The sequence below is a fragment of the Hippoglossus hippoglossus genome, chromosome 4 (assembly GCF_009819705.1).
Source record: "Hippoglossus hippoglossus isolate fHipHip1 chromosome 4, fHipHip1.pri, whole genome shotgun sequence".
NCBI classification, from domain to species: Eukaryota; Metazoa; Chordata; class Actinopteri; order Pleuronectiformes; family Pleuronectidae; genus Hippoglossus; species Hippoglossus hippoglossus.
This window is the reverse complement of record NC_047154.1, coordinates 1,366,017-1,380,036: the sequence shown is the minus strand read 5'-3', so window position 1 is coordinate 1,380,036 and position 14,020 is coordinate 1,366,017. Positions and strand designations below refer to the sequence as shown.

The window sequence follows — 14,020 nt, the reverse complement described above, 5'->3', positions numbered from 1 at the left end:
TGTCCTTCTGGAGGAGTCAGGGGGGAACGTTGTTTGGTATACCTTTGGGAGCTCGGGTCAGCAGGTGTTGTAATACTAGAGGAGTTTGCCAGTCGATAATAAATAAATAATCAGTACTATAAAGGGTGCAGACAATACATGGATCATTCTTATTGTTGACAATAACCATTTCTGTCATTCTACATGTTTGTGTCACAAATAATGGGGGAAAAAATCTGATAATAAATTGTTTAATAAGATAAACTATAGAAGTTTAAAATCTGGATGGATCATTTGACATGTGCAGTGTTAAATAAACATAGCCTGTTCCTGTTTGTATACATGTAAACGGTATTGTTTTTAATAAGCATTTGGTTCCAGTGGCTCGTGTATCACATCGAACAGTAACACACAGGACCGGTGGCTTTTTGAAAGAGGTCCGTCTCCCTTGCTCACCATTCTCCCATCAGCCATTGCGAGTCAGGAAGCGCTCTGTGCTTTTGGCGCGGTCTTGATAGCGGTGTCGGCCATCTTGGAATCACAACCTTGTTTCATGCAACTGTCTGAGGCGTTGCATGGTCCTGCGACTCATTGAAAGACACCGTCAGTTTAGGAGATACGCCGTTTATTTGTTCGCATTCAACGAAAACCGCGGATAAGCTTGTTTTCTATTTGCGCTTTTAGCGGTGAAGCAAACTCGGGATTATCGAAAGAACCATTATGGCGACTGCAACTCCAAGTCGTGAAGCTGGCCGGCCGGCGGCCTCTACTCCTCTCTCCCCGACCCGGATCTCTCGATTGCAGGAGAAACAAGACCTGCAGCACCTGAACGACCGACTCGCCGTCTACATCGACCGAGTCCGGTCATTGGAGCTGGAGAATGACCGGCTGATCGTCAAAGTGTCCGAGAAAGAGGAGGTGACTACTAGAGAGGTGAGTCCAACCAAAATAGTAGAAAGTGTTCGCCCTGGTCCTCGCGCAGCGGTCAGGTCACCAAGCGCAGCATTAACAGTGACTGTGTCTGAACAACACACCCACGTTCAGTTACCGACTCGAAGTAATACAAAACTATTTATTAGAAGTAACAACTGGGCGTAAAACATGTAAAGTGACTTCAAGTTCGTCTGGAAATAGTCGGGGTTCAGTTATACGCTCCAGTTTGAGTAGAGCTGCCATGATACACAGCATTGATAGTAGTGCTCAATGTGCTCGTGTGCAGTTAGTCGTTTTCACTACGTGGTGGTTCGCGCCTATTAACAAATATTACCTATAATTTTCATAGTGTGCTTCACAATGAAATCAGCCAACGGGGACTAGCGACATTAACTTTACTTTACATCGTGTTTCAGTAACTTTAAATACGAGCTTGATGTTGTTAAAGTTAGGGAGTGTTTGTGTGCGCGCGCGCGCGCTCGCAGATGAGTGAAAATGAATTGAACCAAGGCAGTAGGAGTGGCTGATCCCGCCCAAGTGTTTGAATCGTCAGAATATATTTTCCTATTGTAGTACAAACTACAAAATGTAATTGTTGATGATTTCACCCACAAAATTATAGTGGTTTTTCAACAGCCATCTTGGTCACAATTGAGCTTGTTGTCATTCAGCCTGTTTTGGCGTGAGAAAGTGTGGCTCGGACCAAAATCAATATATGTCCATTTTTGAAAACTGTTTTGGAGCCGAAGTACTTTCAATGAAGAATAAATATGTCCGGCTTGGAAACTTGCTAAATCTCACTAGGTGATGTAATACACTAGCATAGTCATGACATGATCGTGTGGTGTTTACATACAGTCTGGTCCTAGCTGGGCCCTGTACTACGAAGCCACATTTGCTCATCAGGGTAACTTCAGGTTGAGTTCCAGTTTTCCGATCCTGAGAACCTTGCTCACTTCTTATCAGGGGAAAATCACCATGGTAATTTATGCTGAGCGGTTGCTTGTCCTGTGGAGCAGGTTAAGTTAAGAGATCAACCCTTATAAAATCTCAGCCCACTGACCAATCAATTGCCTTGGAACATGACGTCGCCGTTTATAGAGAATAACTTGGAGCAACAAAAAAAAAGATCCGGTCGAGCTGGGTGTGGATTGTTAGAGGGTCTCTGAGGAGGACAAGTGTCTTCAGACAAATCCTTGTACATACTTTGATGAGTATCTTTATGAAAGATATAGATTCTCATCAAAGGGAATAATAAACCTTCGTCAACTGCTGGAGCCAAACATAACCAACCTGACACGTAGGAGCAATATACTCAGAGTAACACAGACTGTCTGCATTGATCTACATTTCTTTATTCATGGGAGTTACTGATATTGATGCAGCGGGTGTGTTAGCGTCTGGATAACCAGACATAGTTTTATACTTTATCCTTCCTTTTAAAGGGATAGTTGAAATGAAAATTCACTCATTATCTTCTCTATCACTATGCCGATGGAGGGGTGGGTGAAGTGTTTGAGTCCACCAAACACTTTTGGAGTTTCAGGGGTAAATGGTGTTGCAGCCAAATCCAATATTGACGTAAATGGCGACCACTTCTTCAAACGTAAAGAAACAACAAAAAAACATCAAATGCTTCCATACAGCTCCTGTGGTGTCATCCAAGTGTCTTTATTCCCGACATTCAAATTCGACTAGAAATGGTGCCATTTACACCATATTTCTAGCCTAAATGTCCGATGTTATCCTCCTCCTAGTTATTGCTGCAGTACCCATGAGTATCACATCTGATCTCGTCTCGCGAGCACTGCAGCCGTAAGTAGGAGGAGGATATCAGCAGACATTTAGGCTAAAAACAAACAAACTCGCTTCGTAGTACAAGTCCTCTGGTTTCAGCCATTGTTGTTTGCGCTCCCTCTATCTGCTCACATGTGATGTGAGTCCGTGAAAGGAAAGCCTAACCGCAAGCTCACAGGGCAACAGAAAGTAAAAGCTGAACCCTTCATATAAAACCCTGGCTCTTTCCCTGTGATTTAAGATTCTTGTCGCGTGTTGCAATACAAATAACTATAAATGTCAGTTTTATTCTCATTTCCTCTGACATGCTGGAGCAACAGCTGTGTTTTGATGCCCTTAGGGAAACAAAAGCACAGCTTCTCTGTAGGAGAATCCTTTTCAGTTATGATATAAGTTCATTGAGGCAGGAGAACTGGGAAATGTTCCTGAGCAACAGATTGCTCCGGAAGTTTCTTGTGCGCAAGTATAGGTGCCATTGGAGAAAATAACTATCCAGAGTTGAGTACCTAAGTTACATGTTTATGACTGAGATCTTTCTTTGGGTGTGAGAAACCTTTCCCTGTAATTTAAGGTCAAAACACAGATGGGGACCTATGGCAAATCCAACTCCACACCTTTTTGAGGCTTGATAAAGTGTTAGTATATAGCTTATTTATTGTTTAACATCCAAATGTAAATTCAACCAAACTAAACTTTTTCACCCATAATAGCTATTAAGTAATGATATTTTTGTGTCCTCCTTCTCTGTAGGTGGCAGGCCTGAAGTCTCTGTATGAGGCAGAGTTAGCTGATGCTCGACGTGTTCTGGACGACACTGCTAAAGAGAGAGCCAGGCTCCAGATAGACCTGGGCAAGGCTCAGGCTGACCTGGAAGAAGCCACACGCAGGTAATGTGATACAGTACACACAGGTCACATTGTTAGTAATCTGTCTGGGGACCAACCATGTCAGAATTTGGAAACAGGGTCACTTTTTGGGCAGTGTCCAGTTGGAGGTGATAACTGTCTTCTTCCTCTGTCTGTGTGTTCCAGTGTCAAGAAGAAGGATGGTGATCTTGCTGCAGCACTCTCCAGGGCCAGTGGTTTGGAAGGCCAGCTTCACAAGAGTGAAGCAGCTCTTTCTACAGCTGTAAGCCAGAATGCTGCTCTGACTTCTGAGCTGGCTGATGTCAAGAGCCTGCTGGCTAAGGTGTGTACTGCACTATGTACTCAGGGAAAAATGTGAGGGAAGAAAGAAACTAGAAAGAGTTAAACAGCCTGAGAAATCATTGAGTGCTTGAACAGGAAGGTGGTGAGCACTTCCCTACATTTCAGAGGATCTAAAAATTTAACTTACAAACTACTCTGACAGCAGAACTTAAGGACAAAGCTCTTGTATTGCGTCTAATGCTACAACTCAAATCTACAAATGAACCAGACCAACCAAATAAACAGGAAACCACATTTAAATCTCTCTCTCACACACACGCCAGAATGATGGAAGTAAAAGGAATACTTTTTTATACTTCTGTCAATGAAGTAAACCCATCAGAAAACCTTAATAGGCTGTATTTCACAACATAAGAACATTGCAGATAAACACAAGCTAATAATGTGCCTGTGCTCTCGTGTACATCTGTTTACATGGTATTAGTACGATTCTGATTCTGACATGCCTCAAAACTTATATACAGTTTGACACACCTGAGACCAGATCCCCATTAGAGACATCCTGTACAGTGTGATATTTATATAAATTAGGGATGTCACGATACCAAAAATGTTGTAGTTGATACCGAAATTTCCACTATTCTCGATACAATGGCAAAAAATGTAAACAAAACAATAAATCCCATTTACTTCAACACACTCTTTTCTAAAAATATATGAACATTAAGTACCGTACCGTGACGTTTTTAGAATTTTGGCATCGACTTGGTACCGAAGTGTCGGCTCTTGTGACATCCCTAATATAAATGTAGTTGATTGTTGTTGCCACACCTAATAAGGTCTACGTTTACTTTTCAGTGTGGGGTTGTGACTCAGATTCCTCAAAATCTGTCGGTTAGTCAAACTTGATTTGATGTGTTCATGTGCTAATATTTCCTACGCCATTGTGTGGCATTTAGGCAGAGGACAGCCATGCTGTTGCTAAGCGCCAGCTGGAGGCAGAGACACTGATGCGTGTAGACTCGGAGAACCGTTGTCAATCACTGAGTGAGGAGCTGGAGTTCAGGAAGAGCATGTTTGAAGAGGTAAGAAGTGTTTGTAACTGCCACAACTTTTATTTTTCTAATAATGAATCCATGAGCTTAAATAACAGTCAATGCAGAAATGAAAAAATCCTGTTCAAAAGAAAAAATGCTGAATAGTTCACCATTACAATAACAATTGCCTGCTGTTTGTCTTTGTGTTCAGGAGGTGCGTGACTCACGGCGTCGACAGGAGCAGAGAATCGTGGAGGTGGATTCTGGAGTCAGACAGGACTATGAGTTCAAACTGGCGCAAGCTTTACAGGTATGTTGGGGGGTGAGTTTAGAGAAGCAGCCGTATATGTTTGTGGTAAAAGTTAAAGTGTAATACCATGACCATGGCCCTTTTGGAGTATTGCAACATGAGAAACATTGGTGCAAACTTACATATTAGTGAAAATTATCACTGAAAGACCTTTTAAAATTAAAAAACTACTTGCGTACCTCACCAATACATTTTAGTTAAAAAACACCACTTTGTTATGTTATCTCCTGCTGTCCACACTACTCCACTAATTGAGAACATCAACAAAATAACAGTATTTACAAGATTGACTAGAATAAACAGTTTGTAAAATAATGGAAATTAAATTAATTTAGGAGTTATTGTCAATAATGGAGTATGTGAGTAGGCACATTGTATAGCAGATATTCATTGACAGGTTTTTCCATCAATGAATCATTGTTGGAAGAAGAGAATAGAGAGAGAAAGAGAATTGCGAGGCGGCTCCGTCAAATCTCGCTCCGCATCCTCCCGAGTAGATTCAACTGTGGGAACTCCTAGTGATCACGTTTGTTGATTATATAAAAGAATTGTGAAGCGTATTTATGATAGTCCCAGAATCTGAGGAATCTCTCTCTCTCAGACCCGGCTGACGTCTCTTACTCAGTACAGTTTTGAAATGTTGATTTATTTGAAATGTAGAGTTGTGGAAGTTTCTCGATTCTTAGATGCATGGTTTCCGCTACCTTCATTGTTTTAGCATTTTTTCACCGCTGAATAATTATAACCACCGCTGCTTCAGGACCAGGACAGCAATAAACAACAACCAGTTCTGACATTTACTTTGTTTGTTTGATTCGCTCTAGAGTTTATAAGACACACGTTTAAACCTGCTACACAACAAGAGACGTGACGCATGATACGACATCATCGATTAACAACTAAATACATGTAATTATCAGTTTGTGTGTGTGAAGAGCGACAGAGACGAGCAGAAACACACACACACAAAAACTCCTGCAGACAGAATTTCCTCCCGCAGATTCATTGTTGCAGATTTTATTAACTGATGAAAAAGCAGCCATGTTCACTTACGTATATAGAAAAGTGTGGATGTGATACATTGAAATGCATCGAGTTGCATCAAGAATCGGTGACTGCTGAATCGTAAACGAAGCGTGAGGCTAGTGAAGATGCAGACCTCTATTGAAATGATGCCAAAAATATTAACACTGATCATAACATAATGATCGATACTTTTCTTAATGAGTTAAATCTTTCCTCAGAGCAGAGAGTGCATTCATCAGCCCATCTCACTCTCTCTCACTCAGACTGGGTAAAAACAACAGGATCAGTAAACTTAGTCAATGTATGGAGAGTCGGAGAAGGGGGGCGCACTCTGTTTGGCTTGACGCAGTTGGCGCAGTGCCCAGCGCGAATGATAGACACACAGAGAGGAGCAATAAATTACTGACAGCCGGTAAAAACATGTATGAAAAGACCCCAAACGATCACTGCAAGGGGACTTAGTGGAGCTGTGTGTGGCTCCCTTGGCATCTGCCCCAGACTTGGCAATGTCCGGGGTCCCTTAGTACGTAGCCAGGTGGAATTCTTCAATAAAACCATGTTGTTGGAAATAATGCATTTGACATTTTCCCACCGTGTCTGCATAGACCAATTACTGTATTGGGTTTATGTTAGCAGTGAAACCAAACCAGAAAGACTTTTACACCGTATACTTTTATTTATTTATCGCAAGTCATATCGTCATCGTGATATTCAACAAGGTTATCACATGTTTTCCTTATATCGTGCAGCCCTAGTCCAAACATTTGCACGATTTCAGAATTAGCATTAATCAGGTTTGTTTGATTCCCACCAGGACTTAAGGAAGCAACATGACGAGCAAGTTTTTCTCTATAAGGAAGAACTGGAGCAAACCTTCCAGGCCAAGGTGAGTAATAATTTTATAATAATATAATATTCCTTTATGTTTTGATGCTCTGACTCTCACACATAGTCTGTCTTTGCCTGTCTTTAGTTGGAAAATGCCAAAGTGTCCTCAGAGATGAATGACAGGGCAGTGAGCACAGCCAGGGAGGAGGTGCAGGAGTCCCGTATGAGAATAGAGAGCCTTGGATATCAGCTGAGTGCCCTGCAGAAACAGGTACTGTACACACATAACGTACATTACTGGATTTTAGCTTCAAGCGTTACATTGCCAGTTTGCTTCACCAGTTGGTGATTATGTTGGTTGTTGATATATGTGTGTTTGTAGGTGGCTGCCTCAGAGGATCGTATCAGAGAGCTAGAAGAAATTCTGTCAGCAGAGCGTGACAAGCACCGTTATGCCATCGAAGCAAAAGAACAGGAGATGAGTGAACTGAGAGAGAGGATGAACACTCAGCTCAGTGAATATCAGGAGTTGCTGGATGTGAAGCTGGCTCTTGATATGGAGATCAATGCATACAGGAAACTGCTGGAGGGAGAGGAGCACAGGTACAACACGTATGACTACATACTGAAGCAGTTTTTAGACATGAATTCTGGAGAATGTCCAAACAATTGGGTCTGGCCTTTCTTCAGAGTTTGCCTATCATATATGACGAGTTGAGCAGGTTAGGCGTGTTCACAACAACACCGATATCTGCTGAGTGGGTCCGGGTGTGCAGGAGGCAAGACGTTACTTATTAATTATGGTGATGCCATTGTTTTTTTGCACGTTGACACCAGCGAGCGCCTATTATCACCAGAGCTCTCAATTGTTTCTGTTTTTCTAAGTTGAAATCTTTGTCCGAGTCTTCTATCTGTATAATATCTATTTTTCATCCTAAGATGTTTGTATTATTTTTGTTGTTTACATTTTTTTTTAATTAATTTGAATCATGGAGAACAGACGAGTTATTTTTACAAGTAGTCATTTAAATGGTGGCTGTTCTCAATTTGTCTTTTGAATGGCAGTAGGTTACTTTCCTTTCTGCTAACATTTGTTAACATTAATTCACCTGTGACTGCTGTTCTTCTTTCAGACTGAAGCTGTCCCCCAGCCCAACAGCTCGAGTCACTGTTTCCAGGAAGACAGGATCTTCTTCCTCGCACTCATCCAAGAGGAAGAGAGCGGATGCTAAGGAAGTGTCCGATGTGGCAAGAGGAGAGGACCAGCTGCTAGTGTCGGAAGAGGCCACAGCTAGTGGAGCAGTCACCATATCACCCACTGACATGGATGGAAATGCAGTCACACTGACTAATGATACTGAGCAGGTATAAAAGACTGGATGATTACTAGTCTATGCAGATGATGTGTGTGTTAGTGTATACATCAATTGATCTTGTGTTGTGAAAAGAGTCAAACTTGGTTGTGTTTTATAGGACCAGCCTTTGGGCAACTGGAGGTTGAAGAGACAGGTTGACGATGGGGACGAGATTGTCTACAAGTTCTCCCCAAAGTTTATCCTCAAGGCTGGACAGTCAGTCACGGTGAGAAATCTAAAGTACAAAGCTGTGTGTGTGTGTGTGTGTGTGTGTGTGTGTGTGTGTGTGTGTGTGTGTGTGTGTGTGTGTGTGTGTGTGTGTGTGTGTGTGTGTGTGTGTGTGTGTGTGTGTTTTCTCAATATAGGGGTTAATGCACTTGTTTTATGCAGATGAAGCTTTGCAGTCTTGTCATAGAGACACTTTAAAAACTGCAGTCCATTAGCTGTGCTTCTGAGGACGAGTCATTACTGTGACGGGCTGAACAGCAGCTACCAAGTGCCTAAAATGAATTAACAGAGAACTATGCGGAGAGCTCTCCACTGATTTGAAGACAAATTATACTGTATTTGCCTGAATATAAGACAATATTTCTGGAAATTAGGTTAAAAAAAGTGGGGTCATCTTATGTTTGATGATGAGACAATTACATGTTCATTACATTAAATATTCTCAATGAATGTAGACGTCACCAAGTGTAACAATGGTCTTTTATAGACTGTTGCATCAGGCTGGCGATCGTTTTCAAGTCTGTCTATGGTAAAGGTTTCTAAATTTTAAAGTGTTGGTTTAGTCTAGTTTAACCTGCAGGGGTTTAAAGGCTGATGTAACAAGTTCTGCTGTCACAGAGGGAATAGGAAACAGGAAACAAGAGTCCAAAGTGTCTCCTGATGTCTTTACTGCAGAAATGCATCAAGAAGCAAATACGAGTATTTTAGCCAAGAATTATTTCTCTCGTATGTCATTAGCTCGATACAGGTGTCTCTGAGAGGAAAATGTATCAGATCCGACTCCAGAGATACCATAGTGTTTGGTGTTAAGCAGCCAAACACTCTGGTTTGGCAAAGAGAGTGAGAAAATCTATTCACTGAGCCTTGTTTTACCAATATTGCTTTGTGTGGTGTTTTGTACTCACTTCAGCAGTGAGCATACGTCTGAGTGTGTTTTGGTTTTTATAAATACTGTAATGGCATTAGTTGTTTGAAGCCAAATAACATCAAACCTTTTTAGGGGTGAGGTTGCAAGTTCTTCAGTCTGGGCACTCTTGATCACATGATGTATTTAACCGCACTGTGTATGCAGGTATGGTCTGCTGATGCCGGCGTTGCCCACAGTCCCCCATCTGACTTGCTGTGGAAGAGCCAGGCTTCCTGGGGCACAGGAGATGACATAGTGACTTCTTTGATCAACAATGATGGCGAGGTAAAGTGATCAGTGCATGACATTCACGTGTCCTTGATTTGGTTCACAGACCACCTCGCTATATTAATGATTGTTGTTGTGTTTTTTATGTTCATATATGTATACTTTTGTGTATATATATTTGTATATTCAGATTTTAAATGTATATATCGTAGTTACATTTTTAGCTTAAACTCTTCTGCTTTGTTGTCCTTGCTTTTTTGTTTATTTTTCTATTTCTGTATGTACGTTGAGAGCAACGTAAAAAACAGAGTCAAATTCCTTGTATGTGTACGCATACATGGCCAATAAAGCTGATTCTGTTCATGTGTGTCTGTTGAGTGATGTGGACTGTCTGTCTGTCATGCAGGAGGTGGCCAGGAGGAGTGTAATTAAGACTCAGCTGGAGGTAGAGAACGGAGAGGAAGAGGAGGAAGAAATACAGACAGTGAGTATACTTTTCTTGTTTGTGAGCATTTTTTATTCAAATTTTTAAAAAAGGTCATTGACATCTCTCTCTGTTCATGCACAATGCATAGATCATGTTCAAAGTCACAGATATAAAGCTAATACCATGTTTAATTTGAGACAGTCCTCTGTCCTGATTGTAACAAGGGAAGTTGGTGCACAGAGAGCCTACACTGCCATCCTTCTCACCACCTCAAGTCAACTTAACTGACTGTTATTTTTCAATACACTTTTTAATCCTCAAATATTGGCTCATACTCTGAGCTCAGGACTGTATTTGTCATATATATTCAACTTTAATCAGTTTAATTGATTATTCATTATCTTTTAAACTTTTTCTTTAGTTATTACACACCTGTCAGTCATATGAATAGAGAAATCAACATAACCTGACCTGGCTGTAACTCTATTCCAGCCACGCGATTGGTTCTCGGCGGCATCATTATAATTGGCTGTTTGTGTTGTCTGTCAAATATTGATGGAATGAGTTCTATCGACGTTGTATCGACCATGTCTTATATTTCTACCGAGGAAAAGAAAAATCGCCCACCCCTAGTTTAACTGAATGTTTATATTGATTAATTCTCTTTGTCTTTGTTTTTTGTTACTTTTATCATATAGTTTATTGTTAGTTAACCTTTTAGCCATAATCTCATCCTGCCTCTTTATACACACTGAGTTGCCGGTTTATTATGCTAACCTAGCTAAATCTAATCCAACAAAAATCCTGTAGTTATTTCTCCTTTTAAGAATGTTAAAAGGTTGGTTTGTGTTGAACTTTTTTATTTTTCCTCCAGGGCAAGGTGTCATCCAGAGAGTGCGCCATCATGTGAAGCCTTCCTGCTCTGCTGATGGCTTTGACTCCCCCACTCTATCAGATATGATCCTGTCTAGTGCTTCATCATTTGGTGTTTTTATTGTCCAAGACAATGTAAGAACCTTTTGGACAAATAGGCTCCCTTTTTACTGCTCTCTATATTTTGGGCCTGCTTTAATATGAATAATTTCCCTAAATGTAACTTCACAATGCCATCATGTGTGCGCCAAGCAAAGATGACGGATCCAAACTGTCAGACTGTGGTGTTACAGCTGAATATTCACACTCCTGCGATTAGTACTCTACATGCTCAGATTTATTTCATTCATCATTGCAAACATTTCAGTTTGCGTTATGATCAACTAAAAATACCCTTTTGTTGTTAAGATAAGGACCTACTATCTATAGCCATGAAGATAGAATGAATGAATAACTTGAGTGTTAAACATGTCATGAGAAAAATGTCTTCTCCCTCCAAAATCAAAACATTTTGTTTAACAATAGGCCTTGCATTGTCTCCCATCTATAACGTGCATGTGTGGTTACCCAGATAAACTTCTCTCCGCACATTTTACTTGCATATTTTCATTCATCCTCATTTGAAGATGAATAGAAATACAGTTATAATTGGGGTTTTATTGATTCGTTAATCATAGCCTTTTGAAATTCAGCTTTCTTTTGTGATTGTGCTAAAAACATAATTCCCCTGAAGAAAACTTAGCGTGTGTTTGACTGCAGTAGAAGACCACTAAGAATATATAATCCAAATCTTTGTTATTACATGGCCTGCTCTCAGAATCCTGATCACACTCCTGAAGCAGGTCCACACTCCATCCTTCTGCTGTGTCTCAGTCTCCTGTTCCTTCACTCTGCTTTACCTCTGGAAAGAAAGCAGTGACACTTGATTGTTCATCTGATCGGCCTTACTTGGCAGAACTGAATAAAACTAGAGACAAACATTTGAAACTTAATGGAACGGTTTGGAGTCATGTGATATCTTCCACTTAAACTGTTGCAATTAGCTGGAGGGGCTCCCTACAGCACGGCCTATTCTTCTTAAGCAGAAACACTACATTTATTTTGACTAGCAACCTTTGATGTCTGAAGCAATTATACACTCATTAGCCATTACAACCTTTACTGGTAAAAAGGCTGATCACTGTATATCTGTGGCCTGTTTGAAAGGCATTCTGAATCATCAGTAACATGATTTGAAACTCAGTTTGTAGTTGAATTTATTACCCCTTGGCTGCATGATTTGATTCAGTGCAAATACACTGATCACCTACAACATGAAACCACTGTAATGTGTAAATGTTGTGGCTGATCTCTGCTGCCTTTTGTGGTCTGGTCTGTGTCCTGGCCTGTTTCCTGGCAGTGACCTCAGTGACTCCAGCCCAGTTTTTGAAGGCTTGAAGATGTGTTGTGCTACCTGGGAGCCCTTATGTTTTCCTCCTGCTTACCTGGTGACATTAGGGGCGTATCCAATAATTCATCTAAATATTTTAGGATGAAAACCTCAAACGTGCAGAATCTAAAGACCTGCAACATAGAACGTAAAGAAATTCAGAGAGGTGACACTGAACAGACTTTGGTGATCACAACTTGTAACTTAGCAGTGCAGAGCGTAGTCTCAGTTAAACCAGATACCTGTACTATATGATAAGTGGGCATGTTTGCGGCCATTTAATTTGTTTACTCATGATGTGTTCAGGTGTTTCTCGGACATGCCAGCTCTGTTGATACCAGGTTAGGACAGAGTGGATGACTTGGTCTTCCTGGCAGGCGTTACAGTGGATGTGGGTTTGGTGTTTGACCCCCTATCGTAATGCTGAAATGATAACGGCCGTGTAACTGGCTTTGTCCATTGCAAATGTTAAACTGACAACATTGCCTCCGTTTTTTTAAAATATGCATGAGGTGAGCAGTGAAAGCAACACTAGTATGATACAATGTGACACAGTGATATTATCTCTGTTCTCATGAGCTATTTTGAATTGCAGAACATTGTACGAGTGTTGCTCTCACACCTTGTGTGCCATCTTGGGAAACTCAGTTTTTTTTATTTTGTGTGTGTTTGTATGCTGTGCTTTACAATGCTAGTTATTTTTATATAGCTTTGTTGTCTATGTAATCAGTTTATTTACAAAATGTTTCATTTATTTTGTATTCGGATTTTCTGGGGTGATTAATAGGCCGGGTGCTCATGACTAAACTCACTCTTTGGCTCTGGTATATTTCAGAATTTTGATAAAAACAATAGTGAACACTACTTCTGTACTGTTCTTTTGTGAGTTTAAAGTATTTTACTGAAGGATATGAAAAAGATTTCATGTTGGCAGAAGCAATCACTTCCTGTCTAAGAACTGATTAGTGACCGACTTTGAACATGCATACAATATAGGTGAGGTCTGGCATTTTAAGAATGTCTGACTTTGGAGATAATACTGGTCTGATTTCAATAGCTCTAAAAATGGAGACTTTTTGTGTATATTAAAGTTTTTACTATACGCTGATAATTCAGTCCCTTCAGGAATCCAGTATTTCAGTTAAAACATGAATGAATGTAAATTCAACCGATGCCTGCATCATTTGCAGGAGATTTGTTTTAATTATGTAAACTGGTGAAACTGCCAGTGCTACTTTGCAGTACCAATAACTGCATTTTTTAAAGATATATATTTATAATTTCATTTAATATACACCATTTTTCACAAACCAAAGCCAAACAATTAAATTTGAATGTCAACAACAACTTGACCAACTTGACCAAGATGGAGGAGTTATTTTATTTTGGTATGCTATCATTGCATATGAGTGTGCAGGATTACCAGTGTGTTGGTTAAACAGTCACATTCTGCAGCTGATTTGCAAACATTAAACTTAAGTTTGAGTTTTTAACCGGTCATATCCTGGAGGGACT

The 14,020-nt window shown here is 40.4% G+C and overlaps 1 protein-coding gene across 2 annotated transcripts; it reads left to right on the top strand.

Moving 5' to 3' along the window:
• The first annotated feature begins 471 nt into the window (after nucleotides 1–471).
• On the top strand, nucleotides 472–14,003 carry lmnb2 (lamin B2). 2 transcript variants are annotated; one of them, XR_004613723.1, is made up of 14 exons: nucleotides 472–912; nucleotides 3,460–3,596; nucleotides 3,741–3,897; nucleotides 4,817–4,942; nucleotides 5,106–5,204; nucleotides 7,045–7,116; nucleotides 7,204–7,329; nucleotides 7,441–7,661; nucleotides 8,192–8,423; nucleotides 8,532–8,639; nucleotides 9,714–9,833; nucleotides 10,183–10,260; nucleotides 11,078–13,329; nucleotides 13,440–14,003. XR_004613723.1 is itself a non-coding variant. In XM_034584062.1 (13 exons), exons 1-13 carry the CDS (start codon nucleotides 700–702, stop codon nucleotides 11,111–11,113), a joined length of 1,725 nt encoding a protein of 574 aa, XP_034439953.1. In that variant the 5' UTR covers nucleotides 472–699; the 3' UTR covers nucleotides 11,114–14,003. The 2 variants fall into 2 exon arrangements, 1 of the variants encoding a protein (XP_034439953.1); XM_034584062.1 differs by having other exon boundaries at nucleotides 11,078–14,003.
• The last annotated feature ends 17 nt before the right edge of the window (nucleotides 14,004–14,020 follow it).